The sequence below is a fragment of the Mustela erminea genome, chromosome 8 (genome assembly GCF_009829155.1).
Source record: "Mustela erminea isolate mMusErm1 chromosome 8, mMusErm1.Pri, whole genome shotgun sequence".
Lineage (NCBI taxonomy): Eukaryota > Metazoa > Chordata > Mammalia > Carnivora > Mustelidae > Mustela > Mustela erminea.
Genome location: NC_045621.1, coordinates 68363432 through 68388662, shown reverse-complemented (window position 1 = coordinate 68388662; position 25231 = coordinate 68363432). Strand labels below are relative to the sequence as shown.

At 39.0% G+C, this 25231-nt stretch overlaps 1 protein-coding gene across 7 annotated transcripts in view; it reads right to left on the bottom strand.

The window, feature by feature from the left end:
* Window positions 1–25231, bottom strand: part of RAPGEF4 (Rap guanine nucleotide exchange factor 4) — a 288137-nt gene that overhangs the window by 94939 nt on the left and 167967 nt on the right. For all 7 annotated transcript variants that reach the window (XM_032355961.1, XM_032355960.1, XM_032355959.1 and 4 more), the window contains one exon: window positions 23815–23834. In XM_032355961.1, the coding sequence (XP_032211852.1) occupies window positions 23815–23834 (20 nt within the window). The remainder of the gene's footprint in view (window positions 1–23814; window positions 23835–25231) is intronic.

The window sequence follows — 25231 nt, the reverse complement described above, 5'->3', positions numbered from 1 at the left end:
ATGTTTTTAAAAAGTGGCTTTTAAATTATGGGAAGTGAAGTCCACAGTTTAGCCTCAGGTTGTAGTCTGTTTGGTCAGGTTTATAGATCAGAAGAGACTTCGAGTGTCTGAAGGCTGCTTGGTGAGACCAGGAAACTGGAACAAAGAAGCGCCTACAGAAAAAGGTTGCCCAGATGCTTGTTGTGTTAACTAGTCTGGGACTGCTGCTCTCTAGCAGGTGGTAGCAAATGGTTCAAGTTTCTCTCCAGCATATCTCAATGCAATGCAGCAAGATGACATGTTTTTAGAATGATTCTGTCAAGCCCTAATCTACAATAAAAATTGTTTCTAATTTCTTCTAGTGGTGGGAGAGAACCTTAATTAGCTACTAATCTTTCTTTTCACATATAGGATCTTCTCAGTGTTTGCTTTCTAGGAGGTGTGTCTACATTGTCTATTAGATACTCCTAAGCCAGGTATTTGGAGGCAAAAAATGAAATGCCAACTTTTTGTAGAGGCACCCATTTTTATCAGCCGAAATCGTTCTCTTTGAGATCATACAGAAAGTGGTTCATTTTTCTCCTTATGAATTAACCGGATTAGGCCCAGATTTTCTCACAGTGCTAATACTATTACTAGTGATAATAACATAGTGATAATAATATTACTAGTAAATCTTCATTTCAGTAATAGGAGCAAAGAGATGCAAAATAAGCCAACCATAATATTTCACTGAGGTCACTGTCCATTGTGGCCTGTTTACCCCCCACAACTGTGATTTTCATGAAAATATAAACTTATGGGGTATTATACTTCCTTTTCCTCTTCTCTCTGCAAATTTAAGCCTTGTTCATCATTTGCCCTCTCTTCCATTATAAAAAACCCTGTCAATAATGTCAGAATTAAGCACTGCCTGCTCCCTATTTTGGGAATAGAATGTTGAGCAATTTTAGGAAACAAAGTGAATGTAAGATTTAGAGACATGGTTCAATTCTCAAAACTTTTATGAGATTAGTGCTTGTTAATAAAAGATCTAGAACACTCTAGTCTTTCCCTTTATAACATCAAATTTAAATCTGGGCATGGTGTATACTGGAAGTTGACATGTATTTAATAGCTTAAAATAGAATGAATACAGGGGCATTTGGGTGGCTCAGTTGATTAAGCATCTGACTCTTGATTTCAGCTCAGATCATGATCTCAGGGTTCAGAGATCAAGCTCCGCATCAGACTCCGTTCTGGGCATGGAGACTGCCTAAGATTCTCTTGCTCTCTCTCCCTCTGCCCCTCCCCAGCCCTAAAAAAATAGAATGATATCGAAACGCTCTGATCAAAACTGTACTTTCCCTGAAGACAGGAGGTCAGAATCTTGCTGGGTATCGTCCAAAAGCAGGAGAAAATTTGCATAGCACATTCCAGAAAAATCTCTTGTGCTGAAGATGCTCAATTAATTGACACATACAACCCAATAAATATATATTCTGTCCCCTACTCCTCTTCCATACAAATAGTATACACGTTGATCTGACCTTGCTTTTTTTTTCACTTAATGTGTCTTAAAATCTTTTCATATCAGAGCACAAAAAAGCTACGTCACCCTCTTTTTGGTGTTCCTCCATGCCCTTTTGGGTACTATTGCATACATAGGATAGATAAGTATTTAACAATCATTTATTGATAGACACATAGCATTGTTAACCTGAATCTACTGTATGCATAATGAAGGATAAAGCACATAAAAAATTATGAGATATCTAAATTTATCATCCCTGTGTCCTTGAAAACCCAGAATTCTCACTGGGGAAGAAAAGAGATATATGAGGCTTCAAAACAGTGGCCAAACCAATAACAATGAACACCTTGAGTTTGGAAATCAAGTCTTCCTGGGAGAAATGGCTGGTTCCAGGGGCAGGACATGGGTAAGATGAGGCCGGCACATCTTGCATGCTCTTTCTGTCCTATGGTATACCCCATCCCACCCCATATCTGGCACTCTCTGTCCCTCTTCCTACAGCATTACCACACTCGAATTTTATATACTTCTTTCATATGTGCCTTCTCCACTGAAATGTTAGCTCCATAAGGACAAGAACTTGGTTTTGCTCACTGTTCTATTCCACACCTCTCGGCAGTTACTCGATAAGTACTCAATGAATGGAAGAATTCCTTCATTGATTCATTCTTTCCAGTAGATTTTATTTGTAGGTGAGTGAAAAGAAAATTCTGTGTGAGATGGGAAGGGGTAATTTATTTTCAGGTTGGGGGTTTGTGAGGAGTTGGTAAAAGGTAACTTATGTGTTCAAGTATACGAAGGAGTGTTGAGAAGAAAATGACTGGCTGTTTCCTTTGCCACTGCGGTATGAAGAAGTGGGTTCAAGGACTTGAAATTGAGTAGAAACTTCCTGATGGAGAGGACTATTAAGTTATGCTTCTCTCCCCCTGCCTTTAGTTTTTTTCAATGGGCTGGGTTTTGTGCTTCTCAAATTTTAATATCTGTATGAATCACATGGGGGGTCTCATTAAAATGCAGACTTTAATTCCATTGGTCTGGGGTGTGATCTGAAATTTTCCATTTCTGCCAAATGATGTTGATGCTACTGGGCTGCGAACCACACTTACAGCATCCGGGAATTAGATGACTACGAGTAGCACCCTTTGAATCCACAATGTCATAATCCCTTATAAAATGCTATGAGTGCTTCCTCGAGATTGGGTCAAGTTGATGTAATCATAAGGCCATCAGCCTAACAACATTTATATTACCCAAATAAATTAGTATGTTTTCTAGTTAAAGGGAATAATTTCCAAACCACTTTTATTTATTTTGTCTTTATATACTCAAGGACCTTCCAAGAAAATTAAATGCTTATAATTTATTAAAGAAAATATATCTGGTCTTCAGGGGTATTTGAATAATATACTTAACATTCACAAATAATACACTTTAAGGTTTCTAAATGACAAATAACTCATCTCAACCAAATTCATTACATAAACACTTAATAAGGTTTCCAAGTATGGATATAACCTTATATTATCCGCCTCAGGGAATAAGGTGAAAAGTAATCGCATTCAATATTTATGAAATTAGTATTTGAAAATGAAGGAGTATTTACAATATGAATCTAAATATTAATGGCATAAAGTAGGTTCAGAATTTGCTGTGTAGCTTAATCTCTGTCCTTATACTAGATGGTTGAGGCAGAAAAGGAATTTATTAAGGGATAGTAAAAAATTCAGGGATGCCTGGGTGGCTCAGTTGGTTGGACAACTGCCTTCGGCTCAGGTCATGATCCCAGAGTCCTGGGATCGAGTCCCGCATCAGGTTCCCAGCTCCACGGGGAGTCTGCTTCTCCCTCTGACCTTCTCCTCGCTCATGCTCTCTCTCACTGTGTCTCTCTCAAGTAAATAAATAAAATCTTTAAGAAAAAAAAAAAATTCAGAGACTCTCTGGAAGACCTGAGAGACAAGCTGAGAGGCGACCCCACCAGGAACCAGCCCCAAACCACAGTGCACATTCCCTTGGCCCACCCTCATGTCCTCTGCCCTGGGGCATCACTGAGACTTACCAAGCGTACACAGTGGATCCCAGAAACTCTGCCACTCACCCTAAGACCCAGACTTTCCCCTGCTACCTTCAACAAAAGAAAAGGATTCTGCAAAGACCGGCAGAGTTTGGGTCACACGCTTGAGCTTCAATTTGTGGTGCGAAATTTCTAAAATCTGAACTTTAATAAATTCCAAAGTTTGCATCCTCTTCTCATAAAAAAAAAAAAAAACCAAAACTAAAAACAGAAACAAAAGAAAACAAAAAACAGGAAAAATGGCTACTAACCTGGGTTGTTAAAACCTGAATGTAGAGATTTATACATATAAACATGTATATTATATAATATATACACAAAATTACATCTATCTTACATATCCTGAAAAAAAAGGGCAAAATTCCCATCTCTTAAAAATCTGGAACTATTTTCAAACAATAATTCTGACAATCCCATTTAGTATAAATTAATCCTTAAAATAATGTAACATAACACAATTATAATAACATATAATGTAACAAACTACCACATTATATATTTCCATTTTGAATAAAAACATGTAAATATCAATTTATTCCATAGTTATTTGAGAATGTCCTCCGTACTGTGCTAAAATGATGCATTAGAATCCAAAGGGAATTAGTCTTGTAAAATTATGCTAAGTTTGGTTATAAAGCTAGGTTTGGATTATAAAATGTTTTAAAAAATGAGACTGGCCCAATTAGAGACACCCTCTGATACAATCTAAGAAGCTACAGAAACCACTTGAAAAAAGAAAAATGAGCCCACGACAGGTGATTTTTCTCATTCTTTGTGCTTTGAAGATGTATAATCAATGTGTTAGATGAAGCAAATTCAATGACCATCTGGGGGATTCAGCCTCAGGTCAAAGTGTTCCTGAATGTCTTGACTTTGAGGAACTCTATGGAGTACCTTTCCTGCAGACCTCAGCTGTGTCCTGAGTTGACCTTTGCGCCGCTCTGCGCGTCCTGAATCCCCATTACCGCAAACATCCAACTGCTAGTGCCAAGTGATGAGCATATCTGTTTCTCCAAGTACAACATGAGCTCCTTAACATAAAAAATTGTGTCCTTGTTATCTCGGAGTCCCTGTGGTGCTTTGTTCATAGAGATTATTCATTAAATATTTATTTGATTACTACGTGGAGAAACCTCTGTGGAGCTTTCACCTGGTAGCGTTATGAAAAGAATGGAAGGAATTTTTCTTCTTTTCATTTTTCAAATTCCAGGTTTGCTCTCCAGGGTTAGACACAGAAAGACTAATAACATTATTGGCTGTTGGCGATCAACTTAGGGACCATTTTCGTTTTGCTTCTTCCTTCCTGGGAATAACATTTGTCTTCAGTTCAAAATCTAAAGTAAGGTGTTTGAGGCTGGAAGGGAGAAGCATTCAAGTTGACCTTTGTATTTCCTTTGTATCAAGGAAGGTCTACAAAGCAGTTTGTCCTAGAAATATGAATATAGCCATTGGTTTCTGTAGTAAAACTAATAAATATTAATGTGGAACAAATTAATCAATTAAGGCAAAAATTTCCAAAGGAAAACACAAATACATTTCCCTGGCTTTTAAATGCATGCTTTGCAAAATGCCCCAAGCCATTATTTTAATAGCATAGTAACTAACTCCCAGTTGGGAAAGGTAAAATAATTACCATGAAAAAAAAAAAAAGAGTTCTTTGTCCTACACTTAGAATTGAAAATCATGCACTAAATTGACTTTTAAACAGCCTTCTGCATGTAGGTGTATTTGTCAGTATCGATTAGAAATTTTAAAAGATTTCTTTTTCTGTCTCAAGCAATCCAGTAGGCTAACGCTATAATAAACACTATTTTAGTACCCATACAGGCCAGGAACATACAATGATTTTGATAACCTTTAAGGGCTCAGGAACCTGACAGCAGCAGTACCTCTGATTTACATTACGCGATATTCCCGGAATAGCAAAAACCTATTAATGTTTTCAAGAAACCTTTTGAGCCTTTACAAAACTCATCAAAACAAAAAACATCCAAGTCCTAAAAAGCCTATCCTGTAAAATATGAAAACGAGCCAGGGAAGCACACATACTACTTTAAGATAACAGTTCATTTCACAGCTGGCTTATAAACCAGGTTCTCCTCAACACAGTCTTCTTCCTTTTTCTCTTTTAATCATCACGTTGCACGAGTACAGATGACAATGTCAATGAGATCCACAAACTGTGTATCTTCAAAGGCCAAAGAAATGAGCAGTGTAATATATGAAACTTTTAACATTTCATTACACTCATATTTTTCTTCCTTTCCCTTTCTGTATTTTTCTAATTTTCTGGAGAGTACGTAAGAACAAGAAACCCAAATTTTAAAGCCTTACTATGACTAGAGAAGTAATAAGCTTATGGAGACTTAATCACACTTTAGAAACCTGCCATTTCTACCTCAGGGTCGGCAGCTTTTTATTCAAAGTAATTTGAAAGGCTTTTAGAAATACTTGAAACATCTGCAACCACAATGAGTAGGAATCAAATGTTATTGTGTTCTTTTATTGACTAGAAACTTAAACTGGGGACATAATTTTGGGGGGAAAGGGAATAAGATGAAGATTCCAGCTCCCCTCTGGACGTCTTGTCACACTATCTCTTGTAAGATGAAATGTTGGGTTGCACAAAGCAAAGCTACTCTAGCCCCTTGTTAAAGCTTTCAGCCAGACTGAGGTTAATCAGTATAAGATCTGGTGATTAAGAGGCTCTTTTTAGAGAAAACACCAAGTAGCTCGTTCCCGTCTGCTGCTGGTACAGGAAGCTCCAGATTCAGGAAGGGTTGTTTGCAACTATGAAATAGAACAGCCTAAGTGTGGGAACGTGGTCACGACTTGCTGTAGGGGGAACGCAGGCCTGTTCTGGGCACCCACCCAAGACAGTAAGAGAGGACTCCACGGCCTACCCGGTTTCTTGTCTCAATGTCTACCTGGCATTAGAAACACTACAAATCTCTGCTCGGTGCAGCTTAAAATTAAAGAAATGGTAGGCTGCATTTTAAAGATTTATTTATCTTAGAGACAGACTGTGGGGCAGGGAAGGGCAGAGCGGGAGAGAGAGTCTCAAGCAGTCCTCCTGCTCAGCAGGGAGACTACAGGGGCTCCATCTCAGACCCTGAGATCGTGACCTGAGCCAAAATCAAGAATCAGACGCTTAACCAACTGAGCCCACCCAGGCGCCCTGGTAGACTGCATTTTACAGTAAATCTCTTCTGAGTAAAGCCTGAAAGTTTCATTCTTTTTTTTTTTTTAATTTAAAGATTTTATTTATTTGTTTAACACAGAGAGAGAGAGAGCAATCACAAATAGACAGAGACGCAGGCAGAGAGAGACGGGGGAAGCAGGCTCCCTGCTGAGCAGAGAGCCCAATGCGGGACTCGATCCCAGGACCCTGGGATCATGACGTGAGCTGAAGGCAGCGGCTAACCCACTGAGCCACCCAGGCGCCCATGAAAGTTTCATTCTTTTTACACAGTGGGGGACCCTTCAGAATGCAGAGGAGGGTGTAGTAGCAGGAAAGGAAGAAAGGAAGGAAGGAAGGAAGGAAGGAAGGAAGGAAGGAAGGAAGGGTACAGCCTCAGCTGTTCACATGTTTTTGCAAGAAGCGAGGGAAACACTCTGCATGTGATTTAATCCTGTACTAAATTATCTTATTTCAAAACTGCAAGTCAAATGTCCTGGGTGGTTCATTATGCCTGAACACACCATAAACAGCTGATCTGTTATTAGTTGGTAGTATCATTGCTTTTTCTTACTTAGACAGCCATTTTGAGAATTACTTCTCTCTAATTATCATTAGCAGTTTAAGCCTCGGTGATCTTACAGTATTTTTTAAAAAGGAGCCCATAGGAAATCTTCGTGAAGGTATAGAGCAGAGAAAACACTGGGACTCTATGGTTCGTATGCAAAATGTTCTCAGGATATAAAAGTAATCACAAACTGGGGTGAAGGACAAGATAATGAAAGTGGGTTTCTTTTCTGACTTGGGGTTATGAGGTAAGGAAAGCTGTTCCATTCTTTTCTCTTCTTATCTGCTTAGGGCCCTCCAGAATAGGAGCCTAGTAAAGAAGAGAAAGAAGGAAGGTTTGTAGCTTCATCCTACAAGAGACTACTCCAATCTCAGGGGAGGATAAGAATGAGTATTTATTGAATGCTATGTGCTCAGTGCTTCATGTGAATTACCTTTCTGCAAGGGAGGTCATATGGTAATAGTAAGTTTGTTTGTTTTTTAAGTTGTTACCCATCTCTCTACCCACTTCCCCTCTAGTAACTATCAGTTTGTTCTCTATAGTTAAGAATCTGTTTCTTGGTTTTCTTTTCTCGCTTTATCTCTCTTTTTTCCCCCTTTGCTTGCTGTTTTGTTTCTTAAATTCCACATATGAGTGAAATCACGTGGTATTGTGTTTCTCTGACTGCCTTATGAAATCTTGCCAATTGCACCAACAGGGATGGAGCTGGAGAGTATTAGCCTATGTAAAATAAATCAGTCACATGAATTATCTTACGGAATACTCACAATGTCCCTCTGAAGAAGGTACTCTTAACATTCCCATTTCACAGATAACGAAACTGAGGCTAAGGGCCATATGACCAGCAGGTGGGCAGCTCTGGTAAATAAACCTTCTGGTTAGCCACCACCCTTACTGCCTTGTGGGGGAAATGCCCCTGCCCATCTGCCCCATAAAGTATGCTGATTTTTAAAAAGAGCCAATCTTGATCATGTAGCTTTTCTATTTAAAACATGTAATGGCTCCCTATTCTTCTTGGAACAAATCCAGACTTCCTAATGCTGTTTAAAAGCTTCTTCATACTTTTGCCTCTTGCCTATCTCTCCAGCTTCATTTCCACCATTCTCCCCCTTGCTCCTGTTGCTGAGCATGTTTTCCAATCCCTCAAAGACACCAAAACTCTTCCATTTGGGGGGTTTTGCCCAATCCACTTCCTCTGCCTTTAGCATGCATTCTCTTCCTTTTTCCTGACTTCCTCATACTTTCATCTCAGCAAGATGTGCCAGACCCACTATTAGGTGCTGGTATAGCTGTGAGCTGGTCCTAGAAGTGACCACTGAGCCCTTGAAATGTGACTAGTCTGACTTTGGATGTGAGTGTGAAACACTTGCTGAAATGAACTATCAAACCATCCAAAAATATGGAATCTTAAATATATGCTGCGAAGTGAAAGAGGCCAGTCTGAAAAGACTACCTACTATATCATGCCATTTATTTGGCTTTCTGAAAAAGGTAAAATTATAGAGAGAATAAACAAATTAGTGATAGCCATGGCTTCGGATATGGAGTGATGGACAGGGGAAGCATGGGCGACTATTCTATAGGATACATAATACTATGCATTTGTCAAAACCCACAGAACTTTACAGCACATGGAGTAAAACAATATATGCAGGGTAAAAAAAAAAAAAATCATTAGGAAGTTAGGAATCCCAGGATGGAATGCAGACTGTGACAAAAAGAATTTGATGATCATAAAAATGCATGACATAATCTCACTGAAGGAAGTGGGGTGAGGGAGGTGGGGAAGGTGTTGACTTAAATCATTTCAAAATGACTGGATTATGTAAAAATAAATGCAAAACACTCTGTATATGAGCACTCTATTCTAGTTGATAAAGTATGTTTTTCATGGGTTACAGGTAATCAGTCTAAAACCACTATACATATATGCTGGAATTAGACAAATAGATGGCAGAGAGTTTAGGTCAAATTTCTCACTGTTGGAGTGGGAAGTACAGATAAGCAAGGACTGATCCATGTGCTAATGGATTAGAATTAGAGAAATGAGTGTGAACTCATGAGTAGCTAGATATAGGTACACATACAAATATTTATAAATTTGTGTATATGCACAGGTTAGTAAACCCTGTCTATTTCCTTGACGTCTCAGTTGAAGGGATGTAAAAACCTACCACCCAGATCTTGGTTTCTAATACCATTCTTCAATAAAAGGAACCAAAAATCTTTGGCACAATGGCAGTTGCCAAGATGGGGCAAGGAATATACAAGCATCTAGTTGTGTCAGGAAGTAAGGAAGTATCTAAAATCACAAAACGAAACAAAACACAATCATGGGAGTATGTTAAGGAAACACAGGAGCCAATCAAAAGATCTCCTAATTGCCAAAAACTGAAAAAATCTGAGAAACAAAATAAGTAGGAAATGTAGTAATGGATCATAACCCAAAGTATAAAATAGATACTCATGAGGCCACACTGATACAAATAAATAACGGACTGACTTACTTAATTAAGTAATGTGAGAGGAGAAACAAATCTTCCATGCAGAACAATTCCAAATAATTGATGTTGGTATTCACTATCAAGGAGGTAGTGTATAATTTCTTATACTACAGTGTGGGCTGTTCACGGTGATTTCCTTCAAAAGAGTTCAGTATGGAAATGGGTTTGGGGGAGAGTGACTTTACCCTGGAGAAATTGGGAAAATACCACTTTAACCAGGTAATCAAAGTCAATGGTAAATCAAATCGATAGCATGTATTCTTAATATGACATGAAGAAAATGGACTATATCTCTGTGGTCTTTCCCCAAAAATCCATAATCCGAGTCTAATCTGAAAAAAATATCGGACAAATCCCAGCTGAGGGACGTTCTCTAAAATGCCTGGTCATTATTCCTCAAATCTGTCAGAGTCAACAACAGCAAGGAAAATCTGAGAGACCATAGCATCCAAAAAGAGCCTAAGGAGACATAATCACTAAATGTAAAGTGGTATCTGGGATGGGATCCCGGAGCAGAAAAAGGACGCCACATAAAACAAAGGAGAGGGGCGCCTGGGTGACTCAGTCAGTTATGTGTCTGTCTTTGGCTCAGGGCATGATCCCAGGGGTCCTGGGACTGAGCCCCACTGTTGGCTCCCTGCTCAGCCGGGAGCCTGCTTTTCCCTCTCCCCCTCCCCCTGCTTGTGTTCCTTCTCTTTCTGTCTCTCTCTTTCTGTCAAATAAATAAAATCTTAAAAAAAAAAAAGACGGAGATATGTAAACAATGGACTTCAGCTAACATTAATGTAACAATATTGGTTCATTAGAAAATGCTTAAAGCTTAAAAACTGTCAACCCATAATTCTCTATCCAGTGAAAATATCCTTTAGGAATGAAGGTAAAATAAAGACATTCTCAGATGAAGGAAAATTTAGGAGAATTAATATCCACCAGACCTGTTCTACAAGAATTTCTAAAGGAAGTTCTTCAGACAGAAGGGAAATAATACCAGAGGGAATCTTAGAACATCAAAAATGAAGGAAGAACAACAGCAAGATAACTAAAAATGATTCCGGAAACGGGAAGGGGATGGTGTGAAACCTAACCTTGACAAGATATAGATAACTGGAAAAAATAAATCATTTGCAGAGTAAATTCATTCCCAATATGGTTGAGACAATGTTAGATAATAAAATCTGCTAAAAAAACTTGACTAAAAAAAGTAGACTATGAAACTATGCAGTGTGAACTGAATTTTGTTTCTATATGTATATTTGTTTCTGTATGTTAAATATAGAAAGACATAGAGCTCTGGCTGGTGGCATCCATGGGAGATTTTTAAAAATACATTTATGTTTCCAAATATTCAACATAAGCATTATTACATTTATGATCAGTGAAAGATAACCATTATTTTAAAAATTCACTCTTTCACTAGACTTCATTTGAGACTCTTGGCATAAACATTTCCTTTTAGGCACACAATATAAGTCTCAATGAATCATCTGAATGTAAATTTGGCTCATAGGATTTAAGGACTTAAAATCAAATAGATAGAAAAAAGGAAGAATCCTTGTAATATTCTAGGAGGACTGGGATTGCTTATGTCATCTACTGGTTCAGAACCCACATCTAAGTAGCTCAAAAGACTTAACAAGATCAAATCTTGTTAATTTCACATCATACATGTTAAGAAGACAGTGAAAAAGAAATTATGCTTCTGACTGAATGGAATGCATGGAATTTCTAAAGCACAATGCTCATTGCAATCAAAGCTATTGCAAGATGTGATGTCAACATTATTCTCGTAAGTGCTTCTGTCCTATTTCTTCATAAACAAGGGATGAAGACTAACCCCAAATGAGATATTGATTGCATTATGTTGTTATCTGAGTACACTAGAGGAAGAGGACTGATTTCTTAGCAGTCAGCTGAATGTGCCTCCCTGAGAGGGAGTGGTGAACAGCTACCGTTTCCTGTTCCCTCTTCTTCTGGGCACGGACCTTCACCCCATCTTCAGACCCGAGCCCACAGTGGTATCTCACCCACACTGCTCAGAGTTGGGGTGAAAGTGCCGCCTCACCTATACTACTAGATCAGTCAGTGTCTTTCTCCAAGGTTTTCTAACTATAGCTGCGGGGAAAGAACTAGGGACCAGTGGAGGCCATGTTTCCAGGCTTGGGGAGAAGGAGAAAGAAGTAGAGCCCTTGGCTTCTATTAGCAGAGGGCCAGCTCCACACTTGTGCCTCTCATGGACTAGGGATGTGAGTCCTCAACTTGCCCTCTTGTTTGTTTTTGAGGTGGCTTGATGTGGATTTCTGTTACCTGTAGTTCACCTAGTCCGGAGTTACACAGTAATTTAGTTACTACATTCTTGTGAAGAGGGAGAATGTTGGGGGGTGAATAATGAAACATTTTCTCGGAAATCCTTTGTGTTCCAGTGACATGGCTCTTAGAATGCTCAGAGGATTTTAGCCTTAATTCCCATCTCTCTCAGTACTCCATTCTAATATAATTACATGTTTACCTATTTTTCTCCTAAGCTGTTTAGGCTGTTGGGCTGTTTTGGTCTTTGAAGTCAAGAATTAGTTTTATTGGATTTCATTTCTGTAGAGCCAAGCATGTGCCTGCATGGCACATAGTAGGCACTTACTAAATGTTAGTTGATTTTAAAAGGATTGCACAAAATATGATCATTTTCCTCCTATTATGGCATTATTTCAATCCTTCAAGCTTTAGTAATTGGATATTTGTGGCTAGGCTGATAAGATTAATTTATTTAAGAAAAAGGGGGTTATTAACTCATTTAGTAGTATAAGAAACTATAAAAAGAGAATGATTAAACTAATTAAGAAAACAAATTGTTTCAAGCAGGCCATAGCCATTTAAAATCACTGATTCATATAGAAATAATTTGTGGGCTCAGTTACAAATAACATCCCTCTACCTATTCATTATATTAGGTCCCTGAGGATGTCTATTAAGCGATGCTTTGTTAGCTTGATTCATTTACTATTTGTACTTGATATAGCCCATAAATCAACCTTTTATTAATTTGAAAGGTGATATATGCTGTTGTACACAGAGTTTACTTACACACATAAATTCTCCTAAAATCTACAAAATATAACAGAGGGGGGAAGATGAACTTAATAAAACCCTTACTAATTTTTGCCTCATTATTTTTATTTTTTTAAGATACATTCTAATTTTATTCATGCCCCAGGCACATGTTACTCAGTATAAATACTCAACATCTAATCTCATTTTCACTCTCTGATGTTTATTATCATTAACTATTGACTGGACAGAGGGACACAACAAAAGCCTAACTATAATCCTGCATGCTTTCTAGTGACAGTGACTTTCAAACTGGATCTCCAAGACCCCTCTGTCCTCAGCTTTCCCTGTTGGAGTTGTTGGTGACTGCATACTTCCACATGGTCAGACCCTAAACCCTGAAGTCATCCTTAACTCCTCTCCTTCTCTCTCACCTCGTGGCTAATCCATCACTCTTATTTTCACAATCTATCCAGAATGCAACACTTCCCACAGCCCTCCTGTGACTACTCCACCATCTCTCTCTCCAGGAGGTACCACCCTAGCTGCCTAGGAGTCAAAGAATTCAGTGCCCTTGCTATGTAAAACTATTTCCTTTTCATCTACTGATTTATATGAATGAGCTTTCCCAGTGCTACATATATAATATCCATGACGAAGAACACAATTAGTTAAATTTATTGCAGATAGATAACGAACTCATTTTTTTAAAAAGCATCCAAGTCATTCAATGAAGCATTTCCAATAATAATTTAACTTAATATTTAATAATTGTTTATAAAAATATAAAAAAATTAGTTTTGACAGTTGTGTACAACTACTGTCATAACTCAAGCCAGAAGAAATATTTTAATAGATAATTAGAGTCATAAGAAATTTCAAAACCCTTAAATTTAAATGTATATACTTCTTTTTGATACATGAAAGTGTAAGAGGGTAATCAATAAGAAACTTTCAGTCATAAAAATGCATTACAACATGGAGGTGCCTTTTAATCCCTGACAGCTCACACTGGGACAGCTGATATGAAGAAAAATTATCTTCTTATTTTAAGACACTGTTACACGTGAGCCTTTGTTACCATGATTGAATCTGTATATTAACTAACACATTGAGACAATTAAAAAGTAACCTTGTCTGGAACAAAAAATATTACAATAGGATAAAATTCTGTGGAGTGAACAGAGCAGGAATATGATTTAAAGGAGAAAAAGAAATAATATAATATTACTAACTGCTAAAAAAGAGTGTGGTCATAGTTTTTCAAAATGGTAAGTAGTAGATTGGCTCCTACAAAGACTAATGCTGGTCTAATACACAGGCAGCATTCTACAAAAACTTGCTACCTAATAGAATCACTTCTTGGGAAAATCTGTTTGATGTACAGAATTGGCACTCAGTATCTTTCTGTGGACTTACAGACCAGATACCTCTTTTTTTAAGAAAGTCAAGTTTCAACAATATCACATATTGGATGAGGAGACATAAATGGGTGAGTGCATGAATTGGATACTTTGACTAATTTGGAGGCTTCCAAGTGCTAGTCATCTTACAAAAGAAAATAATATTTACTATTCATATTATCACTTTCACTTTCATCCAAACATTGCATGCGACACAACTAAATCTTCAGCTCTCAGGTTAGACGTGCAGAAACACCGGAATGGCCACCAGAGGGAGCCCAAGTGTTTTTCTGATTAAACCAGCCAGCACTGAGAGAAAACACAAAGCCTAAGGGAAGGCGGGGAGGTTGGGCAGAAGACCCACCATTACCTCTTTCAGGCACTTAAAATAATTTCTTGTAGAATGACAGAGCTATTTTTGCATTTATATTGCAAATGCCTTTATGAGGCAGTCTTACATTGCAATGCTTTCATACTTTGAGCGGAAGAATTGGTGAAACATATTTAAAAACCTCACATACCCTAAAACTAGAAGGTCCAGGATAGGCGGTCGTGAAAACATCCATGATGCTCTGCTGTGTCCCCCAAACAGGCCAGGCCTCTTCTCCAGCTTATCTTCATTTTCCTGTTCTTAGTCTATCCTGGTCCATCTTTGTAGTCAACTCTGGGTGTGGTTTCCTCACTTTGTTTGGAACCAGGCTATCAAGTTACAGCACTGAGTGAGCACTTGGTGTGACATGGGAATTTTTCATCCTCCTGGCTGAGCCAAATTATATGGACATTAAAATGAATGACTTTCCATTTGGCATCCTGAAGTCTTCCTAGAACTGAGCATTGGACTAAGTCCTAACAGGATTCAAGAGGACCTCTATAATGCTTCCCCAGAACCCAAGCTCCCCTTGGGGTGCCTGGATGGCTCAGTTGGTTGGGCGTCCCACCCGTGATTTCAGCTTGGGTCATGATCTCAGGGTCGTGAGACGGAGCCCTGCTTGGATCTCTATACTCAGGGTGAAGTTTGCCTGGGATCCTCTCTCCCCCTCTCCCCCTCCCCTGTTGCACTCCCTAAATAAATAAATTAATTAGTGAATATGTGAACAAATAAAATCTTCAAAACAAAACAAAACCAAATCAGAACCTACTGCCAACCTCAGGGATCTCCTTTCCAGGCTGGAGAGATGAGGGCTGAGACGACAGACCAGGGTGTGATCTTGTTTAGAATCAAACTCCAGGGAAACTTAATCTGTTTTAGATTTGAGCGCTATGGAGTTTTGGAATTTTCCGCCTGCCTTATCTTATTTGATCTCCCAACAATTCTTTTACTGTGGTAGGTCAGGGATCACCATGTTCTTGATGAGGAAACCAGGTCATGGAGGTAAGGGACGTATTTGTGTCCTGTCGCAGGCTGTCAAGTGTCAGGGACAGAAACTTAGGCACTTTTGGGGACACAGACTAAAACAATGACTAAGTACTAATTCAGTCCTACCAATGTCTTCTGAGATACAAAATTATCACCTTCCTTTTCCCTCACGTTACAAATAAGTGAAAGGCAGCACATTAATTTAATGACTTAGCACTTGTTTTACCCAGTATTTTCATGGTATGCTTTCCTATGTTATTTTTTCATGTCCAGATGGGATAATTTTATGATGTATGCAAATAAATTAACACAAACAAATTAAATTCCACAAGGTTAGGTCCTCCGCTGAATGCTGCTAGATTTAACATGCTTATTAATGCCTTGAAAACGGACTCAAAAGCATTCTTAATAATTTTGACAATGATACCCAACTGGCTGGGGATGGCTGGCCCTTAGGAGAAGTGGAATAAAATTTAAAATGACCTCAACAAGTGAAAAAGGTAAAAAGACAAAATTCAATGGAAAGCCCTGCAGAGAGATCCACTCAAGAGAAGGGTGTGTGTGCATGGGGCAGGGGGCGAGGTGGAATGAACAAAAGAGAACCACAGAAATGTGGGAGCATTGACTGGGCAATTAAGCAGAAAGGAGCTGGAGGTCCGAGTGACCAATGGGCTCTAAAGACATTAGCAATCTAGATCTGTCATTTTTAAAAGAGAAGGCATGGTACTGGGAGGTACAAATACAGGGAAAACGAATTCAAACTAATTCCCCATCTACAATTTTAAAAAGATCAAGTTTTAGAGTAAAAAAAAAAAAATACGATGTTTTGTTAGGTTCCCAAAATACTCGGAGCTTGGAAGCCGGGTTTTGAGAACCTTGAAAAGGATCGTACAAAATATAGCTTTTAAAATAATGAAAAGTTTTTTTATTTTAGATCTGATGAAATTAGCCTTGAAAGAGAAAATTCTTGTACTCTGTTCCTTTATTTATGCAATGCTCTTGGCCTGGAATATCCTTTCCCTTTCACCTGGGTAACGTCTCCTTTCCATCAGGAGTGCACACACGCGTTGCTGCTTCTGCGAGGCCTGCTCTGAACTCCTCCGCATCTCCCCAAGGAGAATCCACTCAAGAGAAGGGTGTGTGTGCATGGGGCAGGGGGCACACTCCGCCATGTGTCTCCTCTGAGTATATACCAGGTACTTAGCACTGGCTAATAAGCACTTGGGATAAATCTTTTCATTAGTCCTTCTGGAAGCCCCCTAGGGTAAGACACTACGGTCACTTCCGCTCTGTAGAGGGAACGGGAAGAGTAAGCTTAACTACCGTGTCCACCTTCCTGGGGTGAGTAAGTGGCAGAGTTGGGACTGTAACTCAGCTGAAGAACTCCGGAGCTTAACTGCTTGTCCCACCCTCTCCCGACCATGTGTGCCCATGATTTGTCCTTACACGCTTGTGTTCACATGTCTGCCTCTGTCCAGGGGCTCTAACTCCTTGAAGGAATCAACCAAGCTTTCTTTATTTTCGTGGCACCACAAGGGGCTTGGGATCGATCACCACATGTTTGTTAAATTAAAGATTTTCAGCCAAACAGATGGCATGTTTCTGTGGGTATTTTTGAGTCATTCTTTGAAGGAAAATAAAAAATAAAACTAAATTCAAGTGAACAGAGTTTAAACACTTAAAAAAACTGGCAATAAGAATTCTGAACAATGCTAGATCATATTAGCAAAGGTGGTTTTATCATTTCGTTTTCTGGAAATTTTGAAGAATGAAAACAGTTAAATATATATGCCTACATACATACCTATGTATGTGTTTATATATCTATGTGAATATGTGCATCTCTATCACTTATCTACCTTCAAAGTAATTTTTTTGAAAGGTAAAGAGAATGACCACAGGATATTTTAATATCTATGGACTCAGGGGAGGCTATCTGACACAGAACTGTTATTAGAAAAGAAACCAAATCCTAAATGACACGTAGTCACGCTATTAATTTATCCAACCTGAGAATGCTACAGATCGCTCTCCTAAACAGAAGACATACTTTGCAAATAATTTGGTTCCAATTTCTCAAAAGAAGAACAATAAAAATTCAGATACATCAAACATAAATGATACCATCTAATTTATTCTCACCGTCAATTGAGATAACATGCCAGCAGCCCCAAGTTACTGGTGATGAGCATAATTGCCTGCAGCACAGGATAAAATATTTCTGGAGACAGCAATCTACTCTCCCATGACTTTGAAATCAGCACTCTCGTACATTACCATTAACATGACATTGTGTTCCTTGCCCCTGCTACCTAGTGGAACTAATTCTCAGCAGCAGGGCCCCGTGGGGAGCGGCCTCATCTCAAGGCCGTGTCATTTTTTCAAGAGAGCAGGGGAGAAGCTGTTGGTTAGGGAGACGGGGGAATCTCGTTTCTTCTATTATCACTATTTTTAACAATTAAGCACTCCTGGGTTCTCCATGGTATTTTGTGGAAGTCAAATTCTGATTACACAGAAACCTGAGAGGAGGTACGGACCCCCAGCTGGGTAAAACAAGGAAAAACTCATGCAATCCTAGAAAACCATCAGCATTGCGACAGTGAAAAGTTCTACTCCATTAAAAAAAAAAAAAAAAAAAAAAAAAAAACCTAAAAACTGTAGAGAAACCGAAAGGAGAGCACTGAGATAATCAGCAAGTGTAATTCATAATCTCAGGAAAGTAATTCTAAAATATACTAACGAACCAGCACCCCAGGACAGCCCAAGATGTGCCATGTCGCCCCCCCAAACTCACAGTAAGCAGGTCTTGGGAACACTGCCGGTAACATTCAGATGCAACAAACAAACACATGGCTTAACTGATACCAGAGGGATGAGGTTTTGAGGCTGTTACCCACATTTACTGTTCACTATTTAGATTAAGGGCAACTATGCCTCATCTTAAATATTCAATCACTGTACCACTGCAGGAGTTAGAGAGAGAGAGAGATGGCACCATCAGCTTTGTAACAGAGCAGAGGAACAGATGGAACAAAAAAGCAGGAAGAGACTCAGCAAGGGCATTCTGCCCTATAAAATACATAGCTCACAAACACAAAAACAAACATTTCTTCAGAGACCAAGAGCTGATGTTGTCCTTGGCACCTTCGACATTAAGTTGCTGGTGTTCTCCAGGAGGTGGGGTGGGGTAAGTGTGGGCTCACCCAGCCCCGTGTTCCCATAGGCCGGCTCAAGAAATGAGTGTTTACACTCCCCACACCGGGAGGGACCGAGCCAGCAACACTGCAAAATCTAATCTTCACCTGGGCTGTAAGCAGTGTGTCCTTTAAAAGCAAAATGAGAAAGCAACTCACTTCTCTACATTGATTTTGTATCCTGGTGGGTATTGTGGAGGGCACGTATTGCATGGAGCAGTGGATGTGCTGCATAAACAATGAATTTTGGAACACTGAAAAGAAATAAAATTCAAAAACAAAACAAAACCAAAAAAAACCAAAATGAGCAGGCTTAGGATTTTTCTGTCCTTCACAGTTGGTTGGTTTGCCCTTGTCTGTTGAGGTTCCCGCCTTCGGCCGGTTACAGACGCACTGGAAGAGCACTCCTAGCTAACTGTCCTCGCGCTAGAGCAGACGGGATCAGCCGCGGGTTGTAAACCTGTGAACTCCGGCCAAGATGTCTTGATAAGCTCTGGACGCGTTATCAATCATGTTTTAAAAGCAGGATTTTAAGAACTGTTTCCCAGAAACTGTTGGTTTGAATTCAGTAGGTGTTCTAAAGCTGGAGTTAAAAGGTTTTACAGGGTTTTTATGGGTTTCACTGAGTTTTTTTATTTTATTTTATTTTTTAAAGATTTTACTTATTTATTTGACAGAGAGAGATCACAAGTAGGCAGAGAGGCAGGCAGAGAGAGAGAGGAGGAACAGGCTCCCTGCTGAGCAGAGAGCCCGATGCGGGACTCGATCCCAGGACCCTGAGATCATGACCTGAGCCGAAGGCAGCAGCTTAACACACTGAGCCACCCAGGCGCCCCAAGTTTTTTTATTTTAAGTTTGTTTGAGGATGCACAATTTCCGTTTCCTTCATCTGGCCCAGAATTATAGCTAGTGCATAATAGTAAAATAAGATATTGTTATTTAATAGGTAGGAAAAGTTTTAATTTGTTTTCTTTAACCTTAAAACAGAGTAGCAATAAATGTTATTATATTCCCTGGAAGTGCCTAACGTTCCTAACCTTTTGACACTAATAGTTACTCTCTTCTTATTCTCCTATTGTCCTTTCCATAATGAGAACTTTCCAGCTGTGTAAATTATTTCCTCCCCATCTGCCATTTAAAGTCTGTGTCTTTATAATAATTTCTAAAAATTCTTCTTTATATAAATGACCCATGATTTTTAAAGGTTTGACAAACTGCTGATTTCAGTCATCTTAAAATAAGACCTACCAAATAGTTTTACAAGACTCCTGAGCTTGCCCATTACTAATTGGTAGCACACAGTTCTTCCAGTACTTAGGAAACCTTAGAGTTCTGAATTGATGATAAGATTTTACTCAAATTCCAGATAGTTAACATGCAGTGTAATGTTAGTTTCCATAGTACAATATAGGGATTCAACACTTCCATGCAATATCCGGTGCAATCACAGCCAGTGCCCTCCTCAGTCCCCATCACCTCTTTGACCCATCCTCGCACTCACCTCCCCTCTGGGACTCATCAGTTTTTCTTTAGGAGTTAAGAGTCTGCTTTTTGGTCTCTCTCTCTCTCTCTCTCGTTTTCCCTTTATTTCTTTTGTTTTTTAAATTATACATACAAGGGAAATCACATTTGTCTTTCTCTGACTGACTTGTTTTAGTTATTATACACTTTAGCTCCAACCATGTTGCAAACAGCAAGATTTCATTCTCTTTTACAGCTGAGTAATATTCCAGCACGTGTGTATGTGTGTGTGTGTGTGTGTGTGTGTGTGTGTGTGTGTGTACACACACCATATCTTCTTTATGCATTCATCAGTCCATGGACACTTGGGATTTTTCCATAACTGATTGAATTGCTGGATCAACTAGTGTTTTACGATGGGAAAGTACTCTTCCACACTTAGTAGGAACCTCACTAATCACACTGTCAGTGCTATAACTGCCTTAAAAAATGGGGACCTCAAATGATCCTTTTGGAAACTAGATGTTTATAAATATGGAAATGGGATTATTTTGTAATATATTCCTGAGCCTATTTTCTGGCTCTTTCTACACTGAGGAAGAAAAGGATAAACTTCTAAAACTACATAACTCCATAGCAATCGTCTGTCAAAAGGATGAAGCACAACAGGAACAAAATCTACAGAAGTAGCAGAAAATCATAGACTAGCTCATTTTGCCAAAGGGCCACGGTAACATTCAACTATGAAGCTTTCTTGTAATTGTGATTTTTAGCATCTGTGTTAAACATGGTCATCTGATAGGGCATATACAGAAGACGGAAAAAATACAACTGGAACAGACCAAAGAGAATAATTTTTTTTGTACAACCAACAGCCCCAAACACTCATAACGTTATCAAAATAGTCTACTTACTTTATTGTCGCAATGGTCATTTTTCTAATACTTTACCCATTAGTTTATAGGTTCCAGTATCCTGTGTCATATCAAGCTAAATGATGTCTCTATCAATTACAGCAAGTAGTAAACAAAATAATGTAGCAAGTTAACTGCCAGCCCATTTGTTTCTACACAAGCACAATTTATGAATAAGAAAGAAAGTTCCTTTTTTGTAAGGTGAGGCTGCATCTGGAAATAAAACAGAGCTGGCAAGGCAGTTAAACCCCACTTACTGATGCCTGCATATTTGGTTAAAAGTTAAACATGGTGATTAACGAAATCAAACGTAGGAGCTGGAGAGGAGAATATATTCTCTCCACAAAGAAGCTGTTTGGACACTGAAACAATAGTCTAAGTGCTTTTATTTCAGTCCACAGGCATATTATTGCTATTTAGAAACATAAAGGGAATATAAGATTTCCCAGCATGTAGTTAAAGAAGGTAAAGGATAAAAGAAATCATCATAACACAACTTGTCTCTTATAAAGGAAAAATTCCAATTAACACCCACTTTAAGGCTCTTAGGCTTCTTTTTATCTTTCTAGAGCTTCAACTCTATTCTCGAATGTCTTTCATCTCATTTGCTTTACTTTGACTGATGGCATTGGAGAGCTTTCTTAATAGCTCATGGTGATATTACATCCATGCTATTTGCGGAGAGAGAAAGAAGGTGCTTTACTGTTTGCTAGAGAATTTGACATAGAATGAATGACCCAAACAAATACAAATGAACATATGTAATGAATAATATAGGGGAGACAGCCTGGCCTGCCCCCTAAATCTTACAGGGCAACATGCTAACAACTCAATATATCTAACTTCCCATAAACTTCAAATTCCTATTTTTGTTACAAAGTGAGCCTCAGGATGACAGCTGGTAGGCCTCTGCTCAGAACATTGTGCCTGTTGTCCCTCTGTGGGGAGGTCTAATCTAAAGGTCACGAGGGACCTAAGAGAGACAGAGCTTCCTTTTGAAGCCTAGAACATTTTAGACCTCCTAGGGCTTGGCCATTCTGTGTGTGCCTTCCACATCGCTGATGGTTCCTTGATGAGGAAGCACCAGGCTCTTTCATCCTCTTTCCTTGGCTAGTGATCCATGTATTATTTGTTTTGGAGTGCTTTGGGACATCCGTATCCAAAATCATGGCAGGATGAGTCTGTTACTATAGACTGTAAGCTTTGTCTTTCTTTGAACCTGATTATCTAGAGCTTTGTTCAACATATAGAGATTTTTTTTTTTTAATGGCAAAAGATCAATGGAAAAGTTCATTGAAGAAAGGTATTTTGAGGAAAACCATAAACGAGAGAAGGATAGTTACTTCATAAAAGGGTACGACATTTTTCAGAGGAGGAAAGATCTCGAGAAAATGATACAAATCTTGACAAGATAATAATTACAGTAATAGTCTTAACATTTACGAGCTCTGTTGGACTAGTCTCTATGCTTTCCACAGATTATCCCATTCAATATTCATAATGGCCACTTAGGTGGTCACGACTAACATCCACAATTAAAGATGAGGCAAGGATGTTTCAAGGAGCCAAATCGCTTATGAGGTCCCATAGCCTAGAACTGAAATCATCTGCCCGAACCAAGCCATGTGAAATTTTGGTATAACATTCATAGTGACATTGCTGGGTCTGGAACCCAAATTTGTGGTGGTACAACCGTGGGCCAGAATCTCAGTAGGCCCTTGAAGCCAACATTATGGAAAGGAGACATAAGGAAAACCAGAGTTTGATCTCTGAAAAGGGATACAGAAATAATCTGAATTGAATGAAATCAGTATCTCTGTCCACAGACACAGGACTAAAAGCAGGGAAAGGAAAGCAGAACATTCTGTAATGATTCTGTAATGTTGCCACTTGGGTACAGCAATAGAGGAACATAATGAAAGGGGACGCATCTGAGAGCCACCAAGCACCGCTTCAAATCAATCACCATATACTCTTCCACCGTTAACCCTTCTAGGTTGTTGAGTAAATTAAGATTCCAGTTAATATATAATTCATATTCTTATTTGCATGCAAAGCCGATGCCACTACACCACTACCATCCTTGGAATCTGCACTCGGTACTGGTTCTTGGTGAAAAGTTTGTCCTACACCTACTCTCTTACCTGACTGCCCTTAACGATTAGAGCAATTACTTATTTTAGCTTCCATAGAGAAATACTGACTTTCATGCAGCTTGGATACATTATCAAATCAACGGACCCCATATTTCATATCTCGTATTCCCACTGAGGAAAAACAATGAATTTTTTGTATGTTATTAAAGCAATGATTTGCTCACTTGCTTGTTTACATCATGGGAAAAAGAAAAACCCTTAGTATTTGTACTCTTTGCCCCTAGAATAACCTTTCTGCAGACTAGTTAACATCAAGGACATGTGACGACCATGTCAGAGCAATTGACCTTCTCCCCCTCATATTTCAATGGGACTCACCAAGATGCCAGAATAAGATTAGACAAATATTGATTGCTCTGTTGAATGTGGATGCAGAGCTCTCTTTACTGGTAGGGTTACCACGATTATTATTATTTTTTTTTTTTTTTTTTACCTTAGGACAGTTTTTAGAGGCTAGGCAGAGAGAGTGCTACTCACGTTCTCCTTGTCAGGAATCCCTAGAGGAAGAAAAAGAGAGAGAAAGAGCACGAATTTTAAGATTAATCTGTAAAATGGAACTGAAGTCCTTTGCTGAATCAAACAAAGTAAAATTCGGGTGTTTCTAATTTGTGTTTCCATCAAAACTTACATAATGCTGCTTAGAAAAATAGCAGCATCCACCAAAATCTGCACATAAGTAAATGAATGAATCAGGAGCAGGGCTGTGTGCCAGACAACAAAATCTCATGCTTATTTTGTTTTTCTACCATATGCTTTACTTTGCCAGAGGTAAAAATCCATCTCTGATTCATTTACACCATGCAAACAACTAATTCCTCTATGCTGGGCACAGAACACTCAGAATTTGGAACAGACATGTCAACTCTTAAGTGGCACATACCGTATTTTTTATATTTCAGACCACCTCACCATGCTCCGGGCTGTAAACCTAGCTTTAAGCCCTACATAAAACCCACCAGAACACAACTTCCATTTGGGGCAAAGCAAATTCCTGCTTCTCTGAAGTCAGGTCTGAGCGTGGCTGTGTCTGTTTCCAGGGGTGTCCCAGTTTTCTCAGTGAGAAAGTTCACCATTCATCCATTTATGCATTTGTTCATTCATTTATGAACATTCTGTGAGCTACAGGCAGGCCCTGGTCCTTTGTACTTCCTTTGGGGCTGTTGACTCTGACGAACATGATCAGGGTGGCCACACAGGAAGGCCCACAGCCCCATAGAGCTTAATGCCTCCAGTGCAGTGGACTAAGTGGCTTTCCACTGAGAAACGGAACCACAGGTGGTTTGTCTGTATGGCTCACCCTCAGGGCAGTTTGAAGTGGTTTGTGACATAAAAATAAAGTAGTTCCAAATTCTGAGTAAACAGCACATTCTGTGTTTAATAATGGGGTACACAAGATGTATACTACTGGCTTTAGAAGAATTGAATGCCCATTTTAATAGACAGTAGTATAATACATAGAAAGGGTAAGAATGGAAGAGACTATCTGGAAACATTCCCTAGTTAAAGTCTGACTCCCACACTGGGATAGTCCCAGGACATAAAAATCCTAGGCAGGAAGCAGGGTGACAGACAGAATCTTAATGGGCAGGTTCGCCATCATTTCCCAAATCTGTCAGAAGCAGTAAGGGTGGCCTAATATCAGCACTCTGAAACTTTGAGTCCCAGCCATCCGTCCATTATTTGATCCATTTGGTCAACAACCATTTGAAAAGACCAGAGTTGATTGTATGAGGAGATACAGAGTGTAAGAAGCTTCCTTTCTAGGAGTTTCAATAAGATAAATACATAGCACAAATCACCATATCTGAGTGGCTGGAGATTAGGATATTTGCAGAGAAATAACACTGAAAAGATGATTTGGGGATATGCAGGAACTTGAATGTTGGGGTAAGGC